The sequence below is a fragment of the Anolis sagrei genome, chromosome 2 (genome assembly GCF_037176765.1).
Source record: "Anolis sagrei isolate rAnoSag1 chromosome 2, rAnoSag1.mat, whole genome shotgun sequence".
NCBI lineage: Eukaryota > Metazoa > Chordata > Lepidosauria > Squamata > Dactyloidae > Anolis > Anolis sagrei.
In genome coordinates, this window is record NC_090022.1 from 85,031,671 (window position 1) to 85,056,933 (window position 25,263).

A 25,263-nucleotide genomic window follows, 5' to 3' on the forward strand; every position below is an offset into this window, starting at 1 on the left:
GGGGTGGTGCTCACCTCCATTTCGAAGCCGAAGAGCCAGCATTGTCCATAGACACCTCCAAGGTGATGTGGCTGGCATAGAGCACCATTACCTTCCTGCAAAAGTGATACCTATTGATCTACTCACATTTGCATGTTTTCGAACTGCTAAGTTGGCAGAAGCTTGGCCTAACAGTGGGAGCTCACCCTGCTCCCTGGATTCAAACCATCAACCTTTTGGTCAGCAAGTTCAGCAGCTCAGTGGTTTAACCCACTGTGCCACGCTTTATCTGATGTACCCAAATCCTTACTGAGCAATTTAAAAGCACCCAGAAGTTCTTAAAGTGACATTAGAAATAAGTCTTTCTTAAATTGCAGAAGACTGTGCATAAAAGGTTAACTTCTCTGATAGCTGTGACTAAACAAAGACTTAGATCGCAACAGTGAAATTTTGCACCTCATCTTAAGCTGCTGTAAGATGGGTTTTATGCCGCTTTGTACTATGAAGACCATGTTGGCTCACATTTAAGGCATCTCGTACCCTAACTTAGCACAGAATGCTAGAAAGTGCATAAAAGAACAAATCAAATAGCTAGAAATGGCCCTAAAATATCTAATTCCTGTTTATACTCTGCAAGGAGGGAGGGCAGCTAAACTTTATGCTGAATCCTGCCATAGCTAGTTTTCACTTTTGCAACAAAAACAACAATCTCGTGAAACATCTTAAGATATTACTGTGTCGTCAGTCTTAGTTAAAAGCTTAGTCACAGCAATAGTTAGGTTTTCAGTTGAGTCAAGCTGATTTTACAGAGTTTAAATTTACACTTCACATGTTTCTTTCTGCATTTTCATTTGCAAGAAAAAAAATCTCTTCAACAAATAACCAAGCATGATACTTTTTAAAATATAATTCCTTTTATTTCCCCTTTCCCAGTTACCGTACACTTTCAAAGATCTGGAAGTGAATAGTTGTACACTCATCAGGATTTTGTAACAAATAATAGATTGAAATTCCTACCTATTTAACTGTTTGTATATGAGGTGGAATGGAAAGTCTACTCTTAAGTGTTTCAAGTAGCTATTAGGTGGTAAGAATTGATTTTCAAATTCCCTTTAAGGAGTCGATACATTTTGTGTTTAAAGTTACATTATTTTATAAATATTGTAGCTTCTCAATAATAAAAGATCTAAATAAGCAAAATGCTGTAGTTTAACAACCACATAAATATCAATAAATTAAAAAATTAAATATCCATAAAATTGCACAAACTAATTCTGCTGATTGAGGTGTGGGGGTGGGGGTGGGAGCACAAAATGAATAAATTACAATCAGTTAATGGACATAGATATTTAAGAAAGCCCTCCTCTCATTGACAACAAAGTATTGTGGCATCTTAAAGCTTATGCAGCAAAAACAACAGAGCCATGGGCACCTTAAGACTTTAACATGGTTACTCAGCCTCAGAATTGATCCTGCAGTTCATTCCATTTCTCTGTCTTTGTCATTCTGCTCCATATATTATCTACATATCATATGACACTTTTGGACAATCTGGTCTGACAAGTGGTCCACTCTTGCCAGTTGTGGGCCTACAGAGAAGCTTACCAGTCATAAGACTATCCATTTATTTCACTTTATTTCCAGTATTTGAGAAAATGAACATTATTCCCCCTGAAATCCTTGCTGCTCTGCCCACTGATCATTTATAAACCTAAAGCTATGATTTCAAGAAAATTCCAGTATTTTTATAATGGCATCCAGTGACATTTCCTATTGCCAAAAGTGAGTAAGAGAATGTTTGTGTGTTGCTTTCCCCAAGAGTGATTGGAAATATGAATGATAATTGGCTTGGCCCCTTTGGAACTGTTTTACCAGTTCATTTAGCACCATTGTGATAGGTTATTGAGATTCAATATCAAAACATGGGCAGGGCTGGTGAACTGCAGCAGGGTGGGCATTTGTTGCCTTCCTGAGGCCAGACATATTGCCCAAAATGCCCCCATAATGGAACAAAACCAAACTAGAAGCATCTGCAGTCCTCTTGTCTTTGAATTTTAGGTAGATCAAAAGGGGTGCTAGACAGATGGATAGTTCATTTTACAGGGGGGGGGGGGGGTTGAAGAAGTAAAACTATTTCCACCTGCTTTCCTGTTATTCACACCACCCATGTTGCAGTCATGGAAAGGGCCCTTGTTTATGGCATGGGAAGTTGGTGGGAGGGAATAACCAGCAAAAATGGGGGTGTTTCTCTTACTCCCCCCCTGTAAAATGTTCTATATCCTTCTCTGTCCCTTTTGGCTGCCACCCAGTAATGGAACAGTACCGAATTTTGTTTAAGGTTAAGTAAAACAGCTTCCCTCCCCATGTCTATTTAAAAAGTGAATTCCTGCCATCTTTCAGGTGTGACGATCTTTCCTCCTTTTTTCCAGAAAAAGGACCCAACATGTTGAGAGGGGTCACAGGCCACACAAGTCCACTCTTGGTTTGAACCTTTGATGCTAGGCCTCCCTCTCCCTCCAAAAAGTAGTTCTATAGGGTTAACTCTTTGGATTCCATGCCAAGAGAAGGCAGAAGAGAGGTTTAAAATCTTGGAAGAAATATATCCTAAATAATAAAGTAAATCAAGTTTTTCAGTGTACCTTAATTTGATTTATCTCTGAAAATTCTTGGCAAGTATTTGGCACAAACTAGATGTCCAAATGTAGCCTAATATTTCCGTGTTTGTAGATAAAATAATGGTTCTTTTGAACATGCACTCCCTTCTCAAATCACTTCTCTAGACATACTGTTCTTTTCACTTGGCTCAACCTGGCTTCTTGGCTATTTGTGGTTTGAGGGCTGGTCTTATTTCACCGTAAGAGCTTTTTAAAATTGCATCCTAGTAGGAAAGGGTGACACATGAGGAACAGTAATGGCCCTAGCAGGGAGTCAGGTGCGGTACGTGCAATGGACAAGCAGCAAGGAAAAGCTATGAATCCCACTTGATATCATGTATGTAGACTATCTGTACTAAAGAGGCTCCTTTCTGGCAGTCACATATTAGTAAACTGGGGTGTGAATTTTGAGAAGGGAGAGGCAACAGTATTATATCAGGTTACAAATCCTCTGATTCTGGCATAGCCTGTATCCAGCCTCGAGGTGTTCTGTTAAAACTGGGCCTGTTGGAAATGAGCTGCAGGCTGTTCATGGTGTCTGTGGGATCTTCGCCCATCTCAAACCCTGGGAAGACATCATTCAGTAATGGCCCACCAAATGGAGTTGGTGTCCTGCAGAGGAAGAGATAAGCAAGAGCTGTAATTGGTTTGCACAGCAGCTGTTGAAGCTTAAGTGGAGACAAATAGCCTGATCCTTGATCACATAAGACAAGTCAAGATTGCCAATATAATTTCCCATTATGAAAACAAAGATGGTTTCCCACACTGTACTAGTGCTCTCAAACGATGTAACACGATTAGATACAGCTCCCTTTGTAACTGTGGGCATATGTACTTTCAGGTTGCCTGTTGCCTTATGGCGACCCCACGAATTTTCTTAGATAAGGAATACTCAGGTGAAATTCAACCAATTCCTTCCTCTGAAATACAGTCTACACTATGCGGTATTCCTTTGTAGTCTTCCATCCAAGAACTAACCAAGTTTGACTGCACTTAGCTTCCAAGATCAGATGATCTACTGTCATTAGGGTACTGTCTTTGTACCTGCATCTAGCAGTATTCATGAATAGCTTGTTTTAGTCCCCTGGCCAGCCACTGTCTTCGAGTGTTTTTAGATATATAGGCTGCCTCACAGATCAGCAGGTTATTTGTAACAGGGGAAATCTATACATGAATACATTTTAACTTAGAGGTTGGTGGGTTTACATAAAAACAACAATGGGTGACTTCCTGGCCTTGGGAGCTCTTCTAACCTGACGCACATGCTAATACTGCCACTGCTATACAGTTGCCATCAAACATTCAGCAGCAAACCATGCGAAGGAGGGGGTGTTAGATCCAACTCTGAAGCACATCTCAATTTGCTTTCATCTTGGAGGTGCAATTGCTGGTTGAGAGACTTGTGAATACAAGTGAATTACAGAGTCCTGTCAATACTGAAAGAAAAGAGCATTGTTCCCTCTCCTGTTGCCAAAAGCATGTCTCCCTCCCAGTCCAAGGCTACAGCCCACTCTTGCCCTTCCTGGGGTTAGAAGGAGAAATGCAAAAGCAAAGAAAAAAATAGGAAAACATTTCCCCCCTCTCTGAATCATTTTCCATCTTAGAAAAAAGAAATGAAATAAAAGGAATTAATGGAATATTTTCTTTCAGAATGATGAATAACATCCTTAAGAAGGGGTGTTCATATATTGTTCCAAAGACATTTTTTTAAAGTGATGTAAAAGGAAGATATTTATCTAAGTCCTTGTACAGTATCAGATTAAAATTCTTGATTCATTTTTTTCAAGTCTCATTATCTTTGCTTGATACTATGGAAAGCTGGTGGAAATAGAAGATTTTTTAAAAAATGTTGATGGTTTCTTCTGTTTTAATTCACATATCCCACTGTTCCTCAAACTAGTAAAGCCAAAATGAGTCCTTATAGTTCAGGTATTTCATACAATTCAAGATGTTGTATGTCTATTTGTAACAAAAATGTAATTAAAGTTACATTTGTTGTTATAGTCTGAAAAAAAATCTGCTCTTAATATTCCAAGCATGATCACTTTATCTCAAGTCAAGTTATATATAATGAGTTTAATGCTATTTATTTATCATGCATAATTATAATGGAGTGTCACAGGGTTCAATCCTGGGCCCAATACTGTTCAATATTTTTATTAATGACTTAGATGAAGGTTTAGGGGTCATACTTATCAAGTTTGCAGCTATATTTAGTTATTTATCATGTCAGAAACAAATTGAGGATACAGTTGTAATGTATTTAAAAACACAAAGTTAAAAACTTGGCATTATACTAGATTTTCTTTGACCAGAAGCGGACCATTTGGAGTGCCTCTGGTGTCGCTGTAAGAAGGTCCTCTGTGTTCATGTAGCAGGGCTCAGGTTGCATTGTAGTAAGTGGTCTGTGGTTTGCTGTTCTCCACACTTGTGTGTTGTATACTCCATTTTGTAGTCCCATTTATGAAGATTGGCTGTGTACCTCGTAGTGTCAGAGCGCAGTCTGTTCAGAGCCTTCTATGTGCCCAAGAGGGAGTTTCTCATTCGGTATCAGCTGGATGCTGCTAAGGTTTTCTTAACAAGATTTGTTGAATTTATCTTTGCTTTCCTCTAAGGCTGAGAGTGTGTGACTTGTCCTAGGTAACCCTAAGTGTTTCTATGACTGAATGGGAATTTGTCTTCCAGTGTCAATTTAAAGAACCAGTCCAAGAATTGTATTTTTCCCTTAGGCTCCTCTTCTTACATTTTGTGTGGATCAAAGACCCTTTCTGGAAGAGAGGTCCAACAGCATTCTCTCCTGATGTTTTGCCTGCATCTGTGGCAGGCAATCTCAGAGGTTGAGAGGTTTGTTGGTAACTATGAAAATTGGGTTTATATATCTGTGGAAGGTCCAGGGTGGGGGAAAGAACTCTTGTCTGTTGGAGGTATGTGTGAATTTTTCAATGTGCAATCGTGGCCAATTGAAACATTCACACATAGCTCCAACAGACAAGAGTTCTTTCTTCCACCCTGGACCTTCCACAGATATATAAAAACAATTTTCCTAGTTTCCAACAGACCTCACAACCTCTTAGGATGCCTGTCACAGATGCAGGCGAAACGTCAGAAGAGAAAGCTTCAGGAGCATGGCCATACAGCCTGAAAAACCCACAACAACACAGTATTCAAATAAATTATTCTGGTATTTTTTTTAAAAAATGGATAAAACTAAAACACAGCTGTTTTCATTTCATAAGCAATAGTATTCCAGCAACCAAAAACCCAGCTTGTAGAATTGAGGGTTTCCAACCCCATAAATAGAAAATAAGTTTTGATAGAATGGCACGGGCAGTGATTTTTTAAATAAAAGAGATTGAATTTCCATAACAAGAAGTTATTCCAACATTTAATTGTGCATTTTCCTCACAGAATCTTCTTAGCCTGCTTTTTTCCTCCATAATCTTCACTGCAGCCTTGGTCCAGGGCATTATGGGGAAATCAAGTGGCCTGTTGCTGTGCCCACCACTCAATAAATCCGGATGCAAATACTAAAGCTGTATCTCCTTTACCTTGGAATTTTTAAAAAATCCTTCATCTCACATGCAAATTGTCAATCTTGGAACTGGCAAGACATAACTACTGATACACTAACAAGTTGAAGTGGCAAGCAATTTGGGCTATTGAGTGCTAATTTTAAACTTCAAACAGACCGCATTAGAGGAAGAAAGAAATGAGGCAGCTACTTCTGTTTGTTATTCATGAATGCGGTTCTGCTACAAGGCCAGAAATAAATTCGAAGTGAAAGTTAAAAGAGTACCAGTAAGTCTCTGGAACAGTTCCCTGATCCAACATGTGTTAAAGGTATTGAGACACATGGGAATGTTCTGTTTCAAATAAAATGTAAAACCTTGGGTTTCAGAAGAGTGGTGGGAATAACTAAGCAGACTGTAGCAAGGCATGGCTTTTGCAACAGTGGTGTTGAACTTATTTATTTATTTATTTATTACTGCGCTTGTATACCGCCGTTTCTCAGCCTACATTGGCGACTCAACGCGGTTTACAACACTACAATAATCAACAATATTCAGTTTAAAAAGCATAAAACCACATACACAATACACAGTATTGGGCCACCAATACAAACCAGTGCATCTCTTAACTAAAATCATAATCCAATTTCATCGTCTGTGGTTACCAGTCCTTGATCATCAACTTCATTGGACCGGATTAGCCGAATGCTTGTTCAAACATCCATGTCTTCAGTCTTTTTCGAAATACCATCAGCGAGGAGGCTGATCTTATCTCTATGGGGAGGGCATTCCAAACTTGAGGAAATTGAATGGGCCTTTAGGAATATACATTCTGGATAAGATGCTCTGAAGTTTAGTAAGTTGCAAATTAGTTATTGTTGAAAGTTGACATCAATACTGGTTTGACAGTTCTCCCCACTCTTCATATTTATTTTCAAGATTAAAAATAGGCTTTGCTTGTATGCAGAATTTTGGCTTATCTTATAGCATTGACTTCTCTGAACAATTTTCAGGTTTACTTGCAAAATTTCTTTTTACCCCAGTAATGCAAAGAGTTACATTTACTTATGGTGGTCATATTTGTAATATTTGTAATACCATAATAAAGTGAATGGATTAAACTTGTGTCATATCAAAGGAGGCTGGAATCTTTATAAGGTGACAGGTTGATGTTGCTGTGTGCCTTCAAATCATTTATGACAACTCTAAGGCTTGGGAGTTTTCTTGGCAAAGTTTGTTCTGAGGGGTTTGCCTTTGCCTTTCTCTGAGGCTAAGAGTGTGACTTGCCTGAAGTCACCCAGTGGGTTTCCATGGCTGAGCGAGATTCAAACCCTGGTTTCCCAGTGTCTCGGTCCAACACTCAAACCAGTACTCTATGATGTCCGGTGCTTTTTACAAGTTTGCATATCAAGGTAAACAATACCATTTTTGAAAGCAGTACAGACCAGCTTATAAGGTGCTTGGTGCCCTGAGGCAGCGTGTCACCACCACCATCACTGCCAGGCTGGGTGCATCTCTATTATCCATCAAAGTATGCCAGTGGAGTTTTAGGTTCCACCAGCTTTAGACAGGTTCTTGGTCTTAAGAACACATTTTCCTTTGCCTTAATGTATTTGTTCTTGACTCCATTGTTTCTTCCCTTGAGGTCTCTTTGGACCAATGTTTCTTATATATTTATTGAGAAAATCAGACAGGTGATGTACTTATTGGGCACCATATTCCAGTTACTCTCTTACCAATATTTCCTTTGAGATCAGTTGTTTCCAGGGCAAGAATTCTAAAGTTTCCATCGCTCTATGGCTATGTTCCATACTTTGTAACTTGGCTAATATTTGGAAAGTCATAATTACCATTCTGAATCAAATCTTTATGAGATCCTCAACAATTGTCTGCAAAATACCTCTGGAGATATTTATCAACAAGGCTGAAGTTTGTCCATTTAGCTATCATATATTCATTTTTTTAAAACCATAGATTAATACCCAACTGCAACTGGCTTACTGTTGCAGCTTAACAACAGAAACTCTAGCCTTCTGGCTCTGCTATCCATATCAGCATCAATAGCATATCAATAATCCAGCCAGCAGTGAGCTTTAATCCACAAAGCTTTTGTTTTTCTTGTATTGTACCACCCTCTGGAAAAAATTCCTGATCCTTGATAAATTGATGTTAGTTCCCGACTTTAGTCCTGACAAAATGAAAATACTGCTTAGGGCAGGAATGCTCAATCTTCACCTATGGCCAAGGTCCTCAGTCAGTGCCCTCTGGAGCTAACAAATGCCATGACCTTTGAATAGGGCATTTGGATAGCTTGCTTGTTAAATAGTGTGTGATGTGCTTTACAAACCCGAAAGCCATTTCATTGCTCCTCACTCCTTAATAGACATGCACAGCTTTGAAATACACTTTTTATTCTTGGTGTTAAAATGTTTGAATGGTAGGGATTGTGAATGTCTGCAGGCATACATTCATATTAATGGTTGGTTTCCAGTCCCAATTCCAGAAGCATAATCTGATTGTCTCCATTGATACCAAGAAGGTTGTGAGCTCCTTGTATGTGCTGGCCATGCAAACTTAAAAGTTTGTTTAGTGGTCATTTGCGTTTCAGCAAAAATAGCAGGTTTTCTGAAGTGAAATTTAAAAAATGATTTCACACCAAATGCCTTGATGAAATATAAGAAACTCACAGAAGTGCGTTCTCACCCATGCTGTAATTGGATTAGTCTTTGGGGAGTCATTTTGTTCTATAACAAGGCACTTCAACAACAGAATGGAAAAGCAGCAATTCATGCAGCGTCCATGCATTGTTATCCTTCTCTTGAGCACTCTTATATTTACCACTGCCAAGGAGCTGAAGCTTGTGTGTGTGTGGCCTAATAGCAGAAGAATTCACTTGAGATGTTATTGTCTGGAGAGTAAGAATGGCAAGAGAGTAGTTTGCAACCCAATGACCCAGTAGGCACTGAACTGCAATGTGACACCCGCTCCACATATAAACAGAGCATTTCTTCTCTGAAAGCAAAGCCAGGCAATGTCCTGGTAGGATCTTTTAAGGAATCTGGTGGCTTCCAGATGCAGGATGCTTCTCATTGAAGCTTTTATTATACATGTGTCCCACTTAATTCATATACATTTAGAGGGTGCCAGATTATGTCATGCTATATTTATAAGCCTCCCATGTTTTCCTACTATGTCATTCATCTTCCTCCTGGTCAGTTGTAAGGCCGAACAGGGCATAGGGTTACAGTCTGTGCTTGATGGGGTCACACTCCCCCTGAAGGCACAGGTTCACAGCTTGGAAGTGATCCTGGACTCATCACTGAGCCTGGAACCCCAGGTCTCGGTGGTGGCCAGGGGAGCTTTTGCACAGTTAAAACTTGTGCACCAGCTGCACCCATATCTTGGGAGGTCTGACTTGGCCATGGTGGTCCATGCTCTGGTTATATCCCAAATAGACTACTGCAATGCACTCTACATGGGGTTGCCTCTGAAGACTGCTCAAAAGCTTCAACTAGTCCAATGTTCAGCAGCCATGTTGCTCACGGGAGTGGAGTACAGAGAGCTGACAACTCCCTTGCTATGCCAGCTCCACTGGCTGCCCATTAGCTTCCAGGGTCGATTCAAAATGCTGGTATTAATCTATAAAGCCCTAAACAGTTCCAGCCCAGTTTACTTGTCTGAATGTATCTCCATCTACAAACCATCTAAGGCCTTAAGATCATCCGGGGAGGCTCTGCTCTCGGTCCCACCACCATCACAATAGCATTTGGTGGGGATGAGAGACAGGGCCTTCTTCATGGTGGCCCCTCGGCTGTGGAACTCCCTCCCTAATGAAGTTAGATCCGCTCCCATCCTTCTGACCTTCCAGAATAAAAAACTTAAATCCTGGTTATGGGATCAAGCGTTCACAGAATAGTTGTTTTACTGGGAAGATAAGATTTTATTGGACCGTACTTGGACTGTTTTGGATGATGATTTTAATATGGTGATTTTAATATGGCGAACTAATTTATATGTGTGTGTGTGTGTGTGTGTGTATGAATGTATTTATTTGGTGTTTTAAATCATGTTTTGCATTGAATTGTTGCTTGTTTGGAAGCCGTTCTGAGTCCCTCCTCAGAAGTCGAGAAGGAAGGGGTATAAATGCTTGAAATAAATAAATATAAATATCTCCTTGTTACCTCCTCCCCCACAACCTAACAGTTCATTAAGGTGAAAATAGAAAGGCATTCTAAACCTCTTGCTTACTAAGCCTAGGAACAATTAGTGTAAAAGCAAGTTGTTGTATGTGCCTTCAGATTGTTTGCAATTTATGGAAAAATTCCATAGAGAAATGTAGTAAGCCATTACCTGTTGAAGCTCCGAAGATCAGAAATGTTCATTTTCTTGGGAGGTTCAGGCAAACGGATCTCGTGGTCTACTTGGTAATCCTCACTGCTAAGGAATTCCCGCCAAGGAGACTGGTAGCCTTTGGGGATGGCTGTTCTGTTGAACTTCTCTGGGGGCATCTCCTTTAGAGGACCAGAATAACCTGCATTGGGAATGCCAAATGTATCTTTATTATAATGAAAGAAAAACCTGAAAGACATTAGTTGGGATCCTTTAATGACATACATAGGCATCAATCCAGCACATATCTGTGTAAGCCAGAGCCTGAGATTCTCCACTGTCATAGTCTGACAATGTCATCTCACAACTCCTACTATTTCAGCCTGATGGCTCCTCAGCTGAAAGATATCTGAAGTATTGCAGATTAGGGAGCACTGGGAGCAGCCATTTTACAACATCTGGAGGGCTGCACTATCCCCACACCTGGTCGCAGTCATGTAGTTGTAACCAACAGATTGTGACTCCCCAATTTCTGTCTATCACAATATTGTTAATAAATCCTTCATCTGCACATAAGAGTGTCGTTGAGCCTGGGTTGAGAAATTCAGCTAACACTACTGGCATTTTTAAAAGCATGTCCAGTGGTCATGTTCCTAAAGATTGGTTCTTCACCTGGTGCAATGGCATTGGGATTCAGGGCTTTGCTCATCCTCAAGACTTTGCTTGTCTTCTGTGGTACCTTTGGTGGTGCTCCCTTGCCTGAAACTGCAGCTTGGAGGCCATCTGGGACATTCTCCTTCCCCTCTGCATTGTGGTTGCTCTATGAGAAAAAAACCAAGAAATATTTACTGTCACCCCCAACCTTCTCTAGTGTCTTGTGGGAGAATTAGATCTTAGCTTTAATGTGGATTTTTGTATGTTTTTAACTGTAATCTTTTTAATATGTAATATGCCTTGCATCAAAGTCTTGGAAAAAAGAAAGGATATAAATAACATTGGTAATAATAATAATAATAATAATAATAATAATAATAATAATTCTACACCTCCACATTTGTGAGTTGAACTTTTTCTAATTTGATTATTTGCAAATTTGATTAATACGTTCTTTCTAGAAATCACTAGGTACTCCAGCATGACTCTATGGTCTACTTTTGCCAGATATTTAAAAATGACTGATTTTTCCACTTTCATAGCTTTGTACATAATCCCTGAGAAAGTGAAGGACTTACAGTAGTAGTCGTAGTAAATTAGGAATAGAATCCTATTCAGACATTTTGATGAATAGCTACTTTTGGGGTTCAGAAATAGAAAGATAAACTTGCATTGGCTGTGACAATTAGCAGTTGCCTCCAATGCAAGGACACTCTTCCCAAAACCAGTGAGACCTCAGTCTAAAACTGATCTTGTACATTTCATAATTATAGTCTTGCTATTGAATGCAAAGAGCTCCAAGGCTGATTTTTTTTTTTTTTTTTTTTTTTTTTTTGCTGCTTAAATATTGATTCTAACAAAATAGGATAAGGGCAGATCAAAATCCTGTTGACATTTGTATTGGTGTAACAGTGCTGTAACTTTCATGGCTTCTAGAGTGGCCATTTAAATATAATGCAGAATAACCCAAAGTATTACACCCATACAATGCCTCCAGAAGACATGAGAGGACAAAGCTTCATAGTTTAAATATGTTTCTTTTCTATTTCTAGATGCAAATTCAGCAATGATGTTTCTTATGTTACAGAGAAACCCACTATAAATCCTATTATTATTCTGAACTTAAGTACAATATTGAATCAATTGGATTTACTACATGTTAACTCACCATTCAACAATTGATTGAATGAGTCTACTCTAGCTGGGGCTAATCCAGGAGAATTCTGGACACTATCTCACTTATAGAATTGGATTAGAAGTAGTATAGTTGCCTGCAACAAGCCATTCTTTTTCTGACAGTGAAAGTGTAGCAAAGTTACATTAGAATAATAGTGAATGAACAGAAATTAAACTCCCGTTCTTTTCTGAGGTAGTAAATAACATTTCAAGCAAGGGACACTTAAAGAATGGCATTTAATAGGAAATTTCAGATTGCATGCCATTCTTATCAATCAAATATCTTCCCCTTCCAAAAAGTAATAAAAAATAGTGAGCAAAACAGCAAGTTATTTTTTTCAATATTATAACAAATAACAAATGGTGGTTAAAGCATTGTGAGCTGAGTACCTCCACCTGGATATGAGGTATATCATGACTCCAAATGCTGTCCCACCTTTACTCACCATTTAAGCAAAACAGCCCTCCAGCCCAGCTATTTCCATATTGGAGAGTAAAGGGTTTAATGATGTGTCCAGCTATTCCGCTGTGAGTGGACATGCTGCAATAGCCATCTGCAGTGTCCTTAGAGGGAGCATTTCTTGGGAAGTCTGTGCAGATCACATTCTTGCAGAATGCCCAGCTTCAGGGAATTAGCTGGAGATATCCTTACTAACTGCTTGCCTACTGACAACACAGCAATTGCTGTGTTGGGTGGAGGAACTGCTGCTTACAAGGTGGACTTTGAGGAAGGATTTGGATCATTGCATGCTCAGACCAGAAACCCAACATTTGCCACAACCAAAAAAGTGATGTGTGATTATAATTCACCAACACAGTGTCAGTTTATAATGGCTAATGAAGTACGGTAAATTCCTTTTGCAAAGGAACTCTTCAAAATCAGATCTCACTGGAAGCTTAGCACTCATCTAACCATTGATAGGCAACCTCAAAAACCTTCCCTTCTTTTTTTAAATGTTGGATTGAACAGCCTTCCATATAGAAAGATTTCACAAGTAGAAAAGTCTCCTCTGCAACCCATGGCCACCCTGAAGAATCACCACCCTACTCCGTGCAACATTCAGAGACCATCCAGCCTTCCGTTGCTCCTGCTTCATTGTGGTTTGCATTGGAACCTCCTTCTGATCCAACTGTTTTCATTGAGGTCTGCAAAGACAGCAAGAAAAAAGAGCACTAACACCTGGCATGGGCAAGGAGGATCATGCAGATGTCCTGAGGTGGCAAGCATGCAGAGCCTGACTGAGTGGTTCCTAATGTGACACTCGGTTGAAATTTGCAGCCAAATGGCATGAGAGTAGCTCATCATCTTGTTCTTACATCAGAAGATAGCAAAATACAACCTGCATAACACATGCTGCTGTTCCCTCTGACCAATTTGGCATCCCCAGTCTTCTGCCACTGCTGCCTGATATATCATTCCATCAAAGTCTTGGCAGTTCTGATGGAAGAATGGATGCATTTCACATGCACATTTTTTCCTAAGAGAAACAAGATTTGCACAAGGCTATTGGGGTCATGATTCTCTGGGAAGGAAGGGGTATGCTGTTCCCTTTGCTGCATTATGTTTCCCATCAAAATCCCGGAATCAGAAATATCAGCATTGTTGGCATGGGTGGAAACAGTTGCATCTGCAGCAGCTTTCTGGAAGCGGAAATGCTGGAAGTGGAATGCCCCTGCTGGGTTCAATGGGGAGGGGGCCACGTGGTCCCCTGGCGGCTGTTGGCTCTCATGTTGAAAGGTCAGGAAACCCACTTCAGATTTTATTATAAGCACTCAAGGAACTATACAAAGTGCTAAAAATATTCAGGGGCTGAGGGCTAAGCATATTTGATAACTCAGACTAAAATCAATTCTGGATTTACAACCCACTACACAGAAACCACTCGCCTATGCCTCAAGCCTCAAAATATTGCACATTCATGCCTCGGACTATATGTCCATTTCATTGCTAATAAAGCAATGCCAGTTTTGATTGGGCAGGGGGAAAGTAGCTTTGTCAAATGTAAATTGTGTAAAAAAACCCTGAGAAATCACTACTTCAGTGATATAATCTTAAAACCATTCTGAGATTAGAAGATGTACATTTATTTATTTAACACTTTAAGGCATAAAATAAGAAAGCTCCAGAAGACTGATTTTCATGTGTTATTAGAGCTGAGAAGCTGAAAAACAAGGCCATTGGGGGTATTCCTTCAGTGATCTTTTCCACTAATGGGAAAATGAGGGGTTTTTTTTTTGCCCTTTCTTGTTAATTCATTGCACTTTTAATCCCCAGTATTGGTTTCATTAAACATGAGAAACTATAAAAGGGTAATGACACCTCTGGAGGATTCATGACATTATGTATTCATTTGTACAATTAACTTTTGAATTTAGTGTTGTTTTGTTTTATTCTATAGTCCAAGAATATCTGCTCAAATATACAAGAGTGTTTACATAGACCCCTTCTACAATGCCATATAAATAATCCAAATTATCAAAGCAGATAATCCACATTTTCTGTTTTGAACAGGATTAAATGAGTCTACACTGCCAGTTAATCTAGTTCAAAACGGATACTCTGGATTTTATACAGCTGTGTAGAAGGCCCTCTGTTGAGCTAAAATTCATCTTTTAAATGCTTGCTGTTTGAGGGGAAATTCCAGAACACATTTATGTCTATCTGGGAGTAAATCCAGTAGCAACAAGTTTCAGGCATCGAAAGCATACCTCAGTTCTATGTAAGCCCACTGAGATCCCTTCTACACTGCTATATAAAATCCAGATTATCTGCTTTGAACATAAATAGATGACAGTGTAAACTCAGACAATCCAATTCAAGGTAGATAATGTGGATTATTGGCAGTGTAGAAGGGGCCTGAGATGTAAACTACAGAAATTAGCTTTTGAAAAATAACTCTGATTCTTTTCCTTGCAGGGGTTGATTTGAATGCCTTACCTACATGCCTTATTGAAAGTTTAGGTTTATCTCTCATGACTGTCCTGAAAAAGGTATATCTTTCTTTAGCAATAAATAGGGAAAACCCAGTTCTTAGCTCCAATAGGTGGTGGGAGATAAGAGTAATGATTTCCAGCACAACATGAGAGAGACGTGCCTCAGGCGTTGCAGAAGAAGGTCATGAATTGGATGAAAAACTTCTCATGGCTGAGATGTTCTTCAGCCCTGCCTTAGACCACATAGATAATCAGATAGCTACATGTCTGCAAAATGATAATGGCCATTCAACACATAACCACAATCATACATGGGCATCCCTCAAAATAAGGGCAAAGGTGTCCTGATTTTCTGGGTCAGCTGGCATCACCAAGAAGATAAGCTTGTAGACTCTTACTCTCCTATCATCTTTTGGCTCAAAAAGATATACCATAGCTGCTAATAACCTCTAGAGCATTTTATCCTTTAAACCTCTTAACAGTTTAGGGCCAGGATATTTGAATAATTGCCTTCTTACATCTCAAACTGCCCACCCATTGTAATAATCATAAATAGAGGTTTTTGAATCACATCCCATTAGCATCAGAGGTTCAGCTATTGTGACACAGAAAAAAAGTATTTTCTGTTAAAACATTTCAATGACGGAAAACCCATGTGATGTCTTCCTCACTGTCACTTTGGTTAAAAAAAAAAGGATCACAATTCACAGAATCCTAGTAAATTTAGATTCTTTCATCTAAAAATGTTAAGTTTCTCAAGTTCTACGGTTTGGCTTATGGTTAAAACTTTTTTGTTCCACCTTCCCTCCTTTTTGGTTTTTTAATTTGATGGCTGACTCAGTTCTTGCTTGTCTTATACATTATCAGTATCACATGAGTCATCTTAGCAGTCTGTTGGGCAAGAAAGGTGGGATGAGATGCAAACATTTTAATAATCAAATGAGAAAAAAGAAATTAGCTTCCTTCCAAGCCAACAAAGTGGCTTGGGATGGTTTGGCAACCAAAAGCCACCCTAGCAACTTGACATTTAGAAAGCTAGCAACCTGTCATTCAGCTCCAGGGTGGAAACATCAGCCTTCCATATGCTTTCGCTGTAGAGTTCCATCAGTCTCACTCAACCTGACTACTAGTAAGGGAAGATGGGTGTCATAATTAAAAACATCTCAAGGGCCAAGGTTTCCTTGTCCCCCATTCAGGTCACATCATCGGAGTTGAAACAAATGCTTCTGACATCTGTCTTGCCATCTTCCACTGTGGCTGCTAGCATTCCAGCATAAGGTAAAAAAAAACCCATGTTGACTTACCAGTGTGTACTCTTTGGGACGCTCCAGCACAAACTGTTGCACCCTTTTCTGCCTCTTCTGGTATAGCTGGGATCCCCTATTTATCGGTAAAGAAAGCTCCTCCATCATCAGATCCTGAGGGACGCTAACCTTCTTCCCTAAGTCCAACTTTGGACCTGAGAAAACACAGACACATGAAGTGCTTTTGTTGTTGTTATGCCTCTTTATGTCAACTCCCAGTTATGATAACACTCTTATTAGACTTTCTTCAAAGGAGATTTCTCATTGCTGCATTTCCCAAAGTTACTTGAGCTTGCCTCTGCTTCTTTCCGCTCTCAGTCTTTAGGATATGTATGCGGTTCTCTCTCCATACCCACAGATTCATAAATAATATTTATTTTTATTTTATTTATTTATTTACTATATTTATATCCCGCTCTCTCTCACCCCAAGAGGGACTCAGAGAGACTTACAACATGGCAGTATCCAATGCTGCATATACAATCAAATAAAATACGACACATCACATACATAAATACATATAAAAATATAAACACTGTAACTGTTAAACCATGATACCATGATATTTCAAAAATCCCAAAAGCAAACCTTGATTTTGCCAATTTATGTAATGAACACTACTTTTCTATGCCATTGTATATAATAGGATTTGAGCATCCATGGATGTGAAATCCACAGGTTCAACTATAGGGTTTCTTCCTCAACACTTTCGATGCAAGCCTTGTAAATGCCTGCATTGGGCTAAGAAACCAAACTTAACAAAAAGAGAAACAACTCAAGGATGATTTGGAAGAACCATTAAGAACTGATACCACACCACAGGTACCATTTGAATGTTCACTCCCATCAGTCCTAGATATGGAGGATTACAGGTTCTTCGAGTCTAAAATAGGAGATTATTGCATCCAGAAGGGCATCTTACCATATCTTTCCCTGATCTCTTTCATAATGGCTGAGACTGGGGGGTGTTGCTCTCTCCTGAGATCCAGTCGTGGAACAGGAAACATTTTTCCACCTGCAAGGGAAAGCTAGAGCTGACCATATTTTTCTTTATACAACCTTTCAAAAATATATCAGTTCTGTTAATGGTATCCCAAAATTACCATTTACTTGTAAACCTATTCAATTTGGATAGTATATCTTAATAGATTTGTGCTTTCATTCTGATTTTTAGAAATCTTTTTAAAATTGAGGACAATTATGCTTGTTTCTGAGCCAAAATGACATTTTGTGGTAATAAAAACATGCAAGTATCTAAACTGACTTTTTGAATTCTATTAATTTTTAGAAGTGGCCAGGCCTAGTTATTTAGCTTGTTCGCTGGTGTCCATTTTCTGGCCATTCTGGGGAAGTTAGAGAAACCAGATGCCTATCAGAGGGCCGTGCAAAGTCAGAGATCGTGGTTGCCTCTATACTGCTATACTGTGGAGTTAATGCAGTTTGGCATCATTTTAACTGCCATAGTTAAATGCTATGGAATTATAGAGTTTGTAGTTTGGTGAGATTTATGGTTTTATGAGCCAAAGAGTGCTGACAAGGAAGGCTAAAGATCTTATATAACCACAACTCTCCTAACCCCATAGCATTCTGCTATGGCTGTTGAAGTGGTGTCAGATTGCATTAATTTGACTGTGTAGGTGTACCCCATGCCTGGGGAACAAATACACTATTGCTGAATCCACACCTACAAAATAATTTGTTGCTATCTCTAGCCTAGTGCTGCTTGAACACACATTGTTCTTCCAGAACTGAAAGCACTTCTTTTAGGTACCTGTGGACTTTAGTGTGCTGCTGCTGCTGCTGCTGTTTTAATACCCTTTTTACTCCACAGTTTCTAGCAAAAACAGTGATGGTCACTTCTTGGGTTAGTAGGTGTCTTGTCGCCAAATTTGGCAGTAATTCGTCCAGAGGTTTTTAAATTATGTTAATCCCACAAACAAACATTACATTTTTATTTATATATAGATGTCTTGAAACATATTTACTTATAGAGAAATGATGATCATTATCAGAGGCAACTATGTCCAGCTAGGGTCCTTAGGAGGAAATGAATGCCCAACGCTTTTGCCTTGCTGTTTACTAACAGTATAACTTGACCCATTCCTACAAAGAAGTAATTCCAGTGGAGTGCCTCTCTAGGAATTTGCTTGGTCTTCCAGTGCAGCCCTACGGCAACTTGCAAGAGGGCCTAGCAAATTCCCAGAAAGAGCATTTCCCCTCAGAACCAGATAAGTGAAACTGCAAGTATGGAATTTGAAAACAGTCATAAAAGACCACAATACAGATGGCTTGACTCAAGTCAAGGAAGCCAGGATCAAGAGTTTGCAGGACTTGGGCAGGAATGTTGATAACAGGAAGTCTTTGAAGTCTTTCATTTCCAGGGTCACCACAAAGCCAAACTGGCAGCACCTAATGACAGGAAATAGTAGAATCATAGAATCATAGAATCAAAGAGTTGGAAGAGACCTCATGGGCCATCCAGTCCAACCCCCTGCCAAGAAGCAGGAATATTGCATTCAAATCACCCCTGACAAATGGCCATCCAGCCTCTGCTTAAAAGCTTCCAAAGAAGGAGCCTCCACCACACTCCGGGGCAGAGAGTTCCACTGCTGAACGGCTCTCACAGTCAGGAAGTTCTTCCTAATGTTCAGATGGAATCTCCTCTCTTGTAGTTTGAAGCCATTGTTCCGCGTCCTAGTCTCCAAGGAAGCAGAAAACAAGCTTGTTCCCTTCTCCCCGTGGCTTCCTCTCACATATTTATACATGGCTATCTTATCTCCTCTCAGCTTTCTCTTCTTCAGGCTAAACATGCCCAGCTCCTTAAGCCGCTCCTCATAGGGCTTGTTCTCCAGACCCTTGATCATTTTAGTCGCCCTCCTCTGGACACATTCCAGCTTGTCAATATCTCTCTTGAATTGTGGTGCCCAGAATTGGACACAGTATTCCAGATGTGGTCTAACCAAAGCAGAATAGAGGGGTAGCATTACTTCCTTAGATCTAGACACTATGCTCCTATTGATGCAGGCCAAAATCCCATTGGCTTTTTTTGCTGCCACATCACATTGTTGGCTCATGTTTAACTTGTTGTCCACGAGGACTCCAAGATCTTTTTCACACGTACTGCTCTCGAGCCAGGCGTCCCCCATTCTGTATCTTTGCATTTCATTTTTTCTGAAATGGAGTATCTTGCATTTGTCACTATTGAACTTCATTTTGTTAGTTTTGGCCCATCTCTCTAATCTGTCAAGATCGTTTTGAATTCTGCTCCTGTCCTCTGGACTATTGGCTATCCCTCCCAATTTGGTGTCGTCTGCAAACTTGATGATCATGCCTTCTAGCCCTTCATCTAAGTCATTAATAAAGATGTTGAACAGGACCGGGCCCAGGACGGAACCCTGCGGCACTCCGCTCGTCACTTCTTTCCAAGATGAAGAGGAAGCATTAGTGAGCACTCTCTGTGTTCGTCCACTTAACCAATTACAGATCCACCTCACCGTAGTTTTGCCTAGCCCACATTGGCCTAGTTTCCTTGCCAAAAGGTCATGGGGGACCTTGTCGAAGGCCTTACTGAAATCCAGGTACGCTACATCCACGGCATTCCCCGCATCTACCCAGCTTGTAGCTCTATCGAAGAAAGAGATCAGATTAGTCTGGCATGACTTGTTTTTGATAAATCCATGTTGACTATTAGCGATGACTGCATTTGTTTCTAAGTGTTTGCAGACCGCTTCCTTAACAATCTTTTCCAGAATCTTGCCCGGTATCGACGTGAGGCTGACCGGACGGTAGTTGTTTGGGTCGTCCTTTTTTCCCTTCTTGAAGATTGGGACCACATTGGCCCTCCTCCAATCTGCTGGAACTTCTCCCGTTCTCCAAGAACTCTCAAAGATGGTTGCCAATGGTTCCGAAATGACTTCCGCTAGTTCCTTCAGTACTCTTGGGTGTAGTTGATCTGGCCCTGGGGACTTGAACTCATTAAGAGCGGCCAGGTATTCCTGGACGACTTCTTTCCCAATTTGGGGTTGGATGTCCTCCAATCCCTCATCCACTCCATCTTGCTGAGGTTGAAGACTCTCTTTTTGTGAGAAGACCGAGGCAAAGAAGGTATTAAGTAGTTCTGCCTTTTCCCTGTCCCCTGTCAGCATTGCCCCATCTTCTCCTCGAAGAGGTCCTATCGCCTCCTTGTTTTTCCTTTTTCTACTGACATAAGAATAGAAGCCCTTTTTATTGTTTTTAATGTCCCTGGCAAGTCTGAGCTCGTTTTTTGCTTTAGCTTTGCGGACCTTTTCCCTACAGGTGTTGGCTATTTGTTTGAATTCTTCTTTGGTGATTTCTCCCTTTTTCCACTTCTTGTGCATGTCTCTTTTGTGTCTTAGCACAGTTAGAAGTTCTTTGGACATCCATTCTGGCTTCTTTGCACTTGTCCTATTTTTTCTCTTTGTTGGCACGGTTTGCAATTGCGCCTTGAGTATTTCACTCTTGAGAAATTCCCATCCATCCGTAGCTCCCTTGTCTTTTAGTATCTGTGTCCATGGAATGCTGCTCAGCGTTTCCTTCATTTTTTGGAAGTCAGCTCTCCTAAAGTCCAAAATGCGGGTTTGACTTGTCTTAGTTTCGGCCTTCCTTTGTACCTCAAATTGCAGGAGCACATGGTCACTTGCCCCTAAGGATCCTACCACTTCGACCGCATCGATCAGGTCCTCCGCATTTGTTAGGATGAGATCAAGAGTAGCCAATCCCCTTGTTGCCTCTTCTACCTTCTGGACCATGAAATTGTCTGCAAGGCAAGCGAGGAATTTGTTGGACCTTGTACTCTTGGCCGAGTTTGTTTTCCAGCAAATATCGGGATAGTTGAAATCGCCCATGACTACTACATCTCTTTTCTGTGCCTGTTTGGTCAACTGTTGGCAGAAGACTTCATCAAGATCTTCCTCCTGGCTTGGGGGTCTGTAGTAGACGCCTACAACGACATCTTTTTGAGTCTCAGTTCCTTTGATTCTTATCCAGATGATTTCAAGCTGGTTTCCCAGATTGCTGTCTTGAATTTCTTCTGCAGCATAAGAGTTTTTGACATATAAGGCTACTCCGCCTCCTCTCCCCTTTGTTCGGTTTCTGTGAAAGAGGTTATACCCCTCGATATCTACATTCCAGCGATAGGAGTCATCCCACCAGGTTTCAGTGATGGCTATGATATCATATTTGTGGTGTAGTGCTAGAAGTTGGAGTTTGTCTTGTTTATTTCCCATGCTCTGTGCATTAGTGTAAAGACATGTGAGCCCCTGGGATCTTCCCTTGAGCTGTTTAATTGGGATTATTGTGCTTTTGGTACTTGGTCCTTGTTGTGTTTGTGCAGCCCTCCGTTTAGCCTTCTGGCGATTCCCAGACATTATGGGTAAAGTAGTGTTCGCAAGGCTGTTGTCCCCCTCCCCCGGTGGACCTAGTTTAAAGTGCGTCTAATGAGGTTTGCGAGTCTGTGAGCAAAAAGGTGTTTTCCTACTTGTGTGAGATGCACCCCATCCCTTGCCAGTAGGCCATCCTCCTGGAATAGCAGGCCATGGTCGAGGAAGCCAAAGCGTTCCTCCTGACACCATTTTCTAAGCCAGTCATTGACCTGTACTATTTTTCTGGCTCTTGTGGGTCCGTGTCTTACAACAGGGAGGAGGGATGAAAAGACCACCTGTACATTACATTCTTTTAGCATTGCTCCTAGAGCTCGAAAAGCATTTGTGATCTTTTGAAACGTATGCCTAGTAGTAGAAGAAATTTCCCCTAGTGCGCATAAGTGTGCATAGCTTTCGTCCTCCCCATTTTATCTTCACAACTCTGTGAGGTAGGTTAGAATGAGAGCAAATGATTTTCCCAAAGTCAGTCAACAACCTTCCATGGCCCAGTGAGGATTTAACCTAAATCTTTCAAATCCTAATCCAACTCTATGAATGCCACACCCCATTGCCTCTCTGGATTCCTGTGGTCAGTATGCCTTCCTATGGGCACTCAGTGGAATATTCTTTTGTGATGAGCTTTCATGACAAAGAAGTGAAATATGTAAGAGTCTGTGTTATCATTGGAGATGCCTGAGGCTTTATGCGTTTCCTCTTCCTTTGTGTTATCAAAGGAAGAGGAAAAGCATAAAGCCTCAGGCACCTCTGCCCCTTGCTTCATGTCTGGATGTGCTCTTCTCCAATGCTACCAGAACACTTCCCTACATCAGCAGCACCTATTTTAAGCTACTGACCTGGGAGCAGTGAGAGATGTAACCCTGATCCTTGGACCGTGAAGGATGTAGTCAGGGATTTTTGAGATAATGATCTCATTGAGGTCAGAGGCAGACAGGCGTGCTCAATCGAGAGATCATACAGATCCACAGGACAATGACTCACGTCTGTCCAGAATGAGCAACAGTTCCAGATTTCTTACCCAATTGATTGATTTGGTTTTGTCAGGGAACGAGGCTCCATTTGTTTGGGCACTTGTTTCAATTGTTATCACCTTGCAAATATATCACTAGCATAAACTGATGTGCTCCCATGGATGTATTCCAATAGAACTGGGAGAATATCCCTTGCAGATTAGTTGGAAAAAAGGCTTTTTTTATGTTGGGGTTGTATGACGTGTATTTATGAACCAATGTACCAGAATTCAGGCTGGAATTCAGGAATTCACATCTGGTGTTGCAGAATGAAGCTCCTGTTTCCTTATTCTTGTCTCCTGAAGCCTTCTGTAACTAGGAGGGTATGGGTTTCCCCCATTCCCACTAATTGCTATTTCCCTGCCCTTTCATTTATGGCCATAAATAAAAATGTGCCAGTGAACTAAAAACTTTAGAATTAGCTCAAACATCAGCTTGCCATCTTGACACATTTGCCATTTGTGTTTAGAGGAAAGCAGAATAAAAACTCATTCGTGACTTCAGTATTCTTAATAGTGGAGAGATCAGTCAGTCTCACTATTCAGTTTCTTTATTTGTAAAAAGGGCATTATTCCAGTTGTGTTGATATTCCAGCCTTTGAACATATATTGACTCTTTCTTATACAAGCTGCAAATCTTTGGGTTGGCTGCGGATCAGGTGATTTGTCCTCAAATTTCACTGAAAACAAAGTTGGTTGACAAGTTTCATATGGTCCTGCTCTCTCCAACAAAGTCAAAAGGAATGTTTTGAACTCATCCATATTCATGCTACAAGACAGCCCAACAGGGAACTAGAAATGCTTGAAACGGAGAGCACTAGAAACTGGAAAACCAATTAGCACTTAGCTAGCTGATTGGAGCTAATGTTACAAAGCCAACTGAGCTATGCATTTCATGGTTTAAAAATGATCACCAGCTTGGGTCAAGAGCCTTTTCCCCATTTGCTGTTTCTGTGGGGGTAGTGTCCAGTGTCCAGCCAGGGCATCTAAAGTAATGCAGTGCTGGAGATCAGTCAAAGTTTGTTCTTACATAGCATTTCCTCTGCCAGAAACCTTTTCTGGGTGAACTGTCATCAGCAGTAAATGGTGGGCTCCCATGCTAATCTTGGACAAGGAGATTTTATTATCTGCCCATTGACTAGAACTAGGACTAAATTTGCAGTTTGGTCATTGCAAAAGTCAGGATATATCAAACAGCCACTAATCTTCCATTTTTTTCAAAATCTTATTGCAGCCTTTCCTAATTACAGAGAAAGGTACCTCATTTTGTGCACCATTTCTCTTGATTTGAATTACTTGCCATCTCCTTGTCAAATTTTTCATGTTGCAGTGGAGGATGGAAGCCGCAATCCCATTCACAGCCCCCACTTGTATCAGAACCTTAACACAACTTTATAAAACAAATACAACACACCACCATATGTTGGATTTGTTACTGGGTGGATACTAGCCACATCTATGCTCTCTCTTGACAAATCTAGTTCTTTCCTCCTTGCTAGCTGCTAGCGTTTTCTCAGCTTACTAAAGACCCACATGTCAGCCCTGAAAAGGTTGTGCTACACACTCCAAGATAACACCTGTTGAGCACACTAACCCAATTCAAGATTTCCAGTGTTTTCAAATATTTCTCCTTGCAGCACTTCCCTTACTACTGACAGCCTCTGAAGCAAGAAACAAGACCTCCCCATACCTGTATGAGCCCGATCTCAGGCCGCAGTAAAGTCCAGTTGCACAGTCTTGAAATGGCAGGTGCTTCCTAGGTGGGGATTAGAACCCTGCGTTGGTTTCCTCTGTGGTTTTTCTCACCCAAGAGATTCTCGAGCTGTGGCTTTCCAGCTGCCCTGAAACCTGCCCCCCTTGCAGCTCCCTCGATCCTGTCCCCAGCTGAGATGCCAAAGAACGTAATCCTTGTTACATCAGCAATGTATTTCTGGCTGAGGGGTGTGGCCAAGACAGTCTTCATGAGCAGACCTAACAGCAACATGGACTGTGGCCATAGCATCTCTATCCTGAAGAGAAATTTGATGTGTTGAAATCATACCATCCTACATTTCTCAGATGAGAACCGGGACTCATGTGGCCAAGCAAAATCTGAGTGTGACCAAAATGGCAAATGTGATTAATGTGGAAATTCTTCACACAGGACTGACTGCATCACTTTGCCTGAGCCTACTGGGAAGAGCAAGATTCCAGGCTTTCCTCTCCTCTCCCTGGGATGGCAGGGAATTAATCCAGACTAGCTCTGCAGCATTGGGACAGCTGGGGGATATGAGAATACCTGTGCAAAAGCAATCCAGGTCAGATACTTGTCTCATC

At 40.7% G+C, this 25,263-nt stretch overlaps 1 protein-coding gene across 1 annotated transcript; it reads right to left on the minus strand.

Annotated features, from left to right (window-relative positions):
* Window positions 1-874: 874 nt before the first annotated feature.
* Window positions 875-24,857, minus strand: MYOZ3 (myozenin 3). Its single transcript, XM_060765454.2, has 7 exons — window positions 24,638-24,857; window positions 17,462-17,554; window positions 16,540-16,694; window positions 13,370-13,447; window positions 11,144-11,291; window positions 10,493-10,673; window positions 875-3,245 (listed from the first exon to the last, which is right to left on the minus strand). Exons 2-7 carry the CDS (start codon window positions 17,544-17,546, stop codon window positions 3,074-3,076), a joined length of 819 nt encoding a protein of 272 aa, XP_060621437.2. The 5' UTR covers window positions 17,547-17,554; window positions 24,638-24,857; the 3' UTR covers window positions 875-3,073.
* Between the last annotated feature and the right edge of the window lie 406 nt (window positions 24,858-25,263).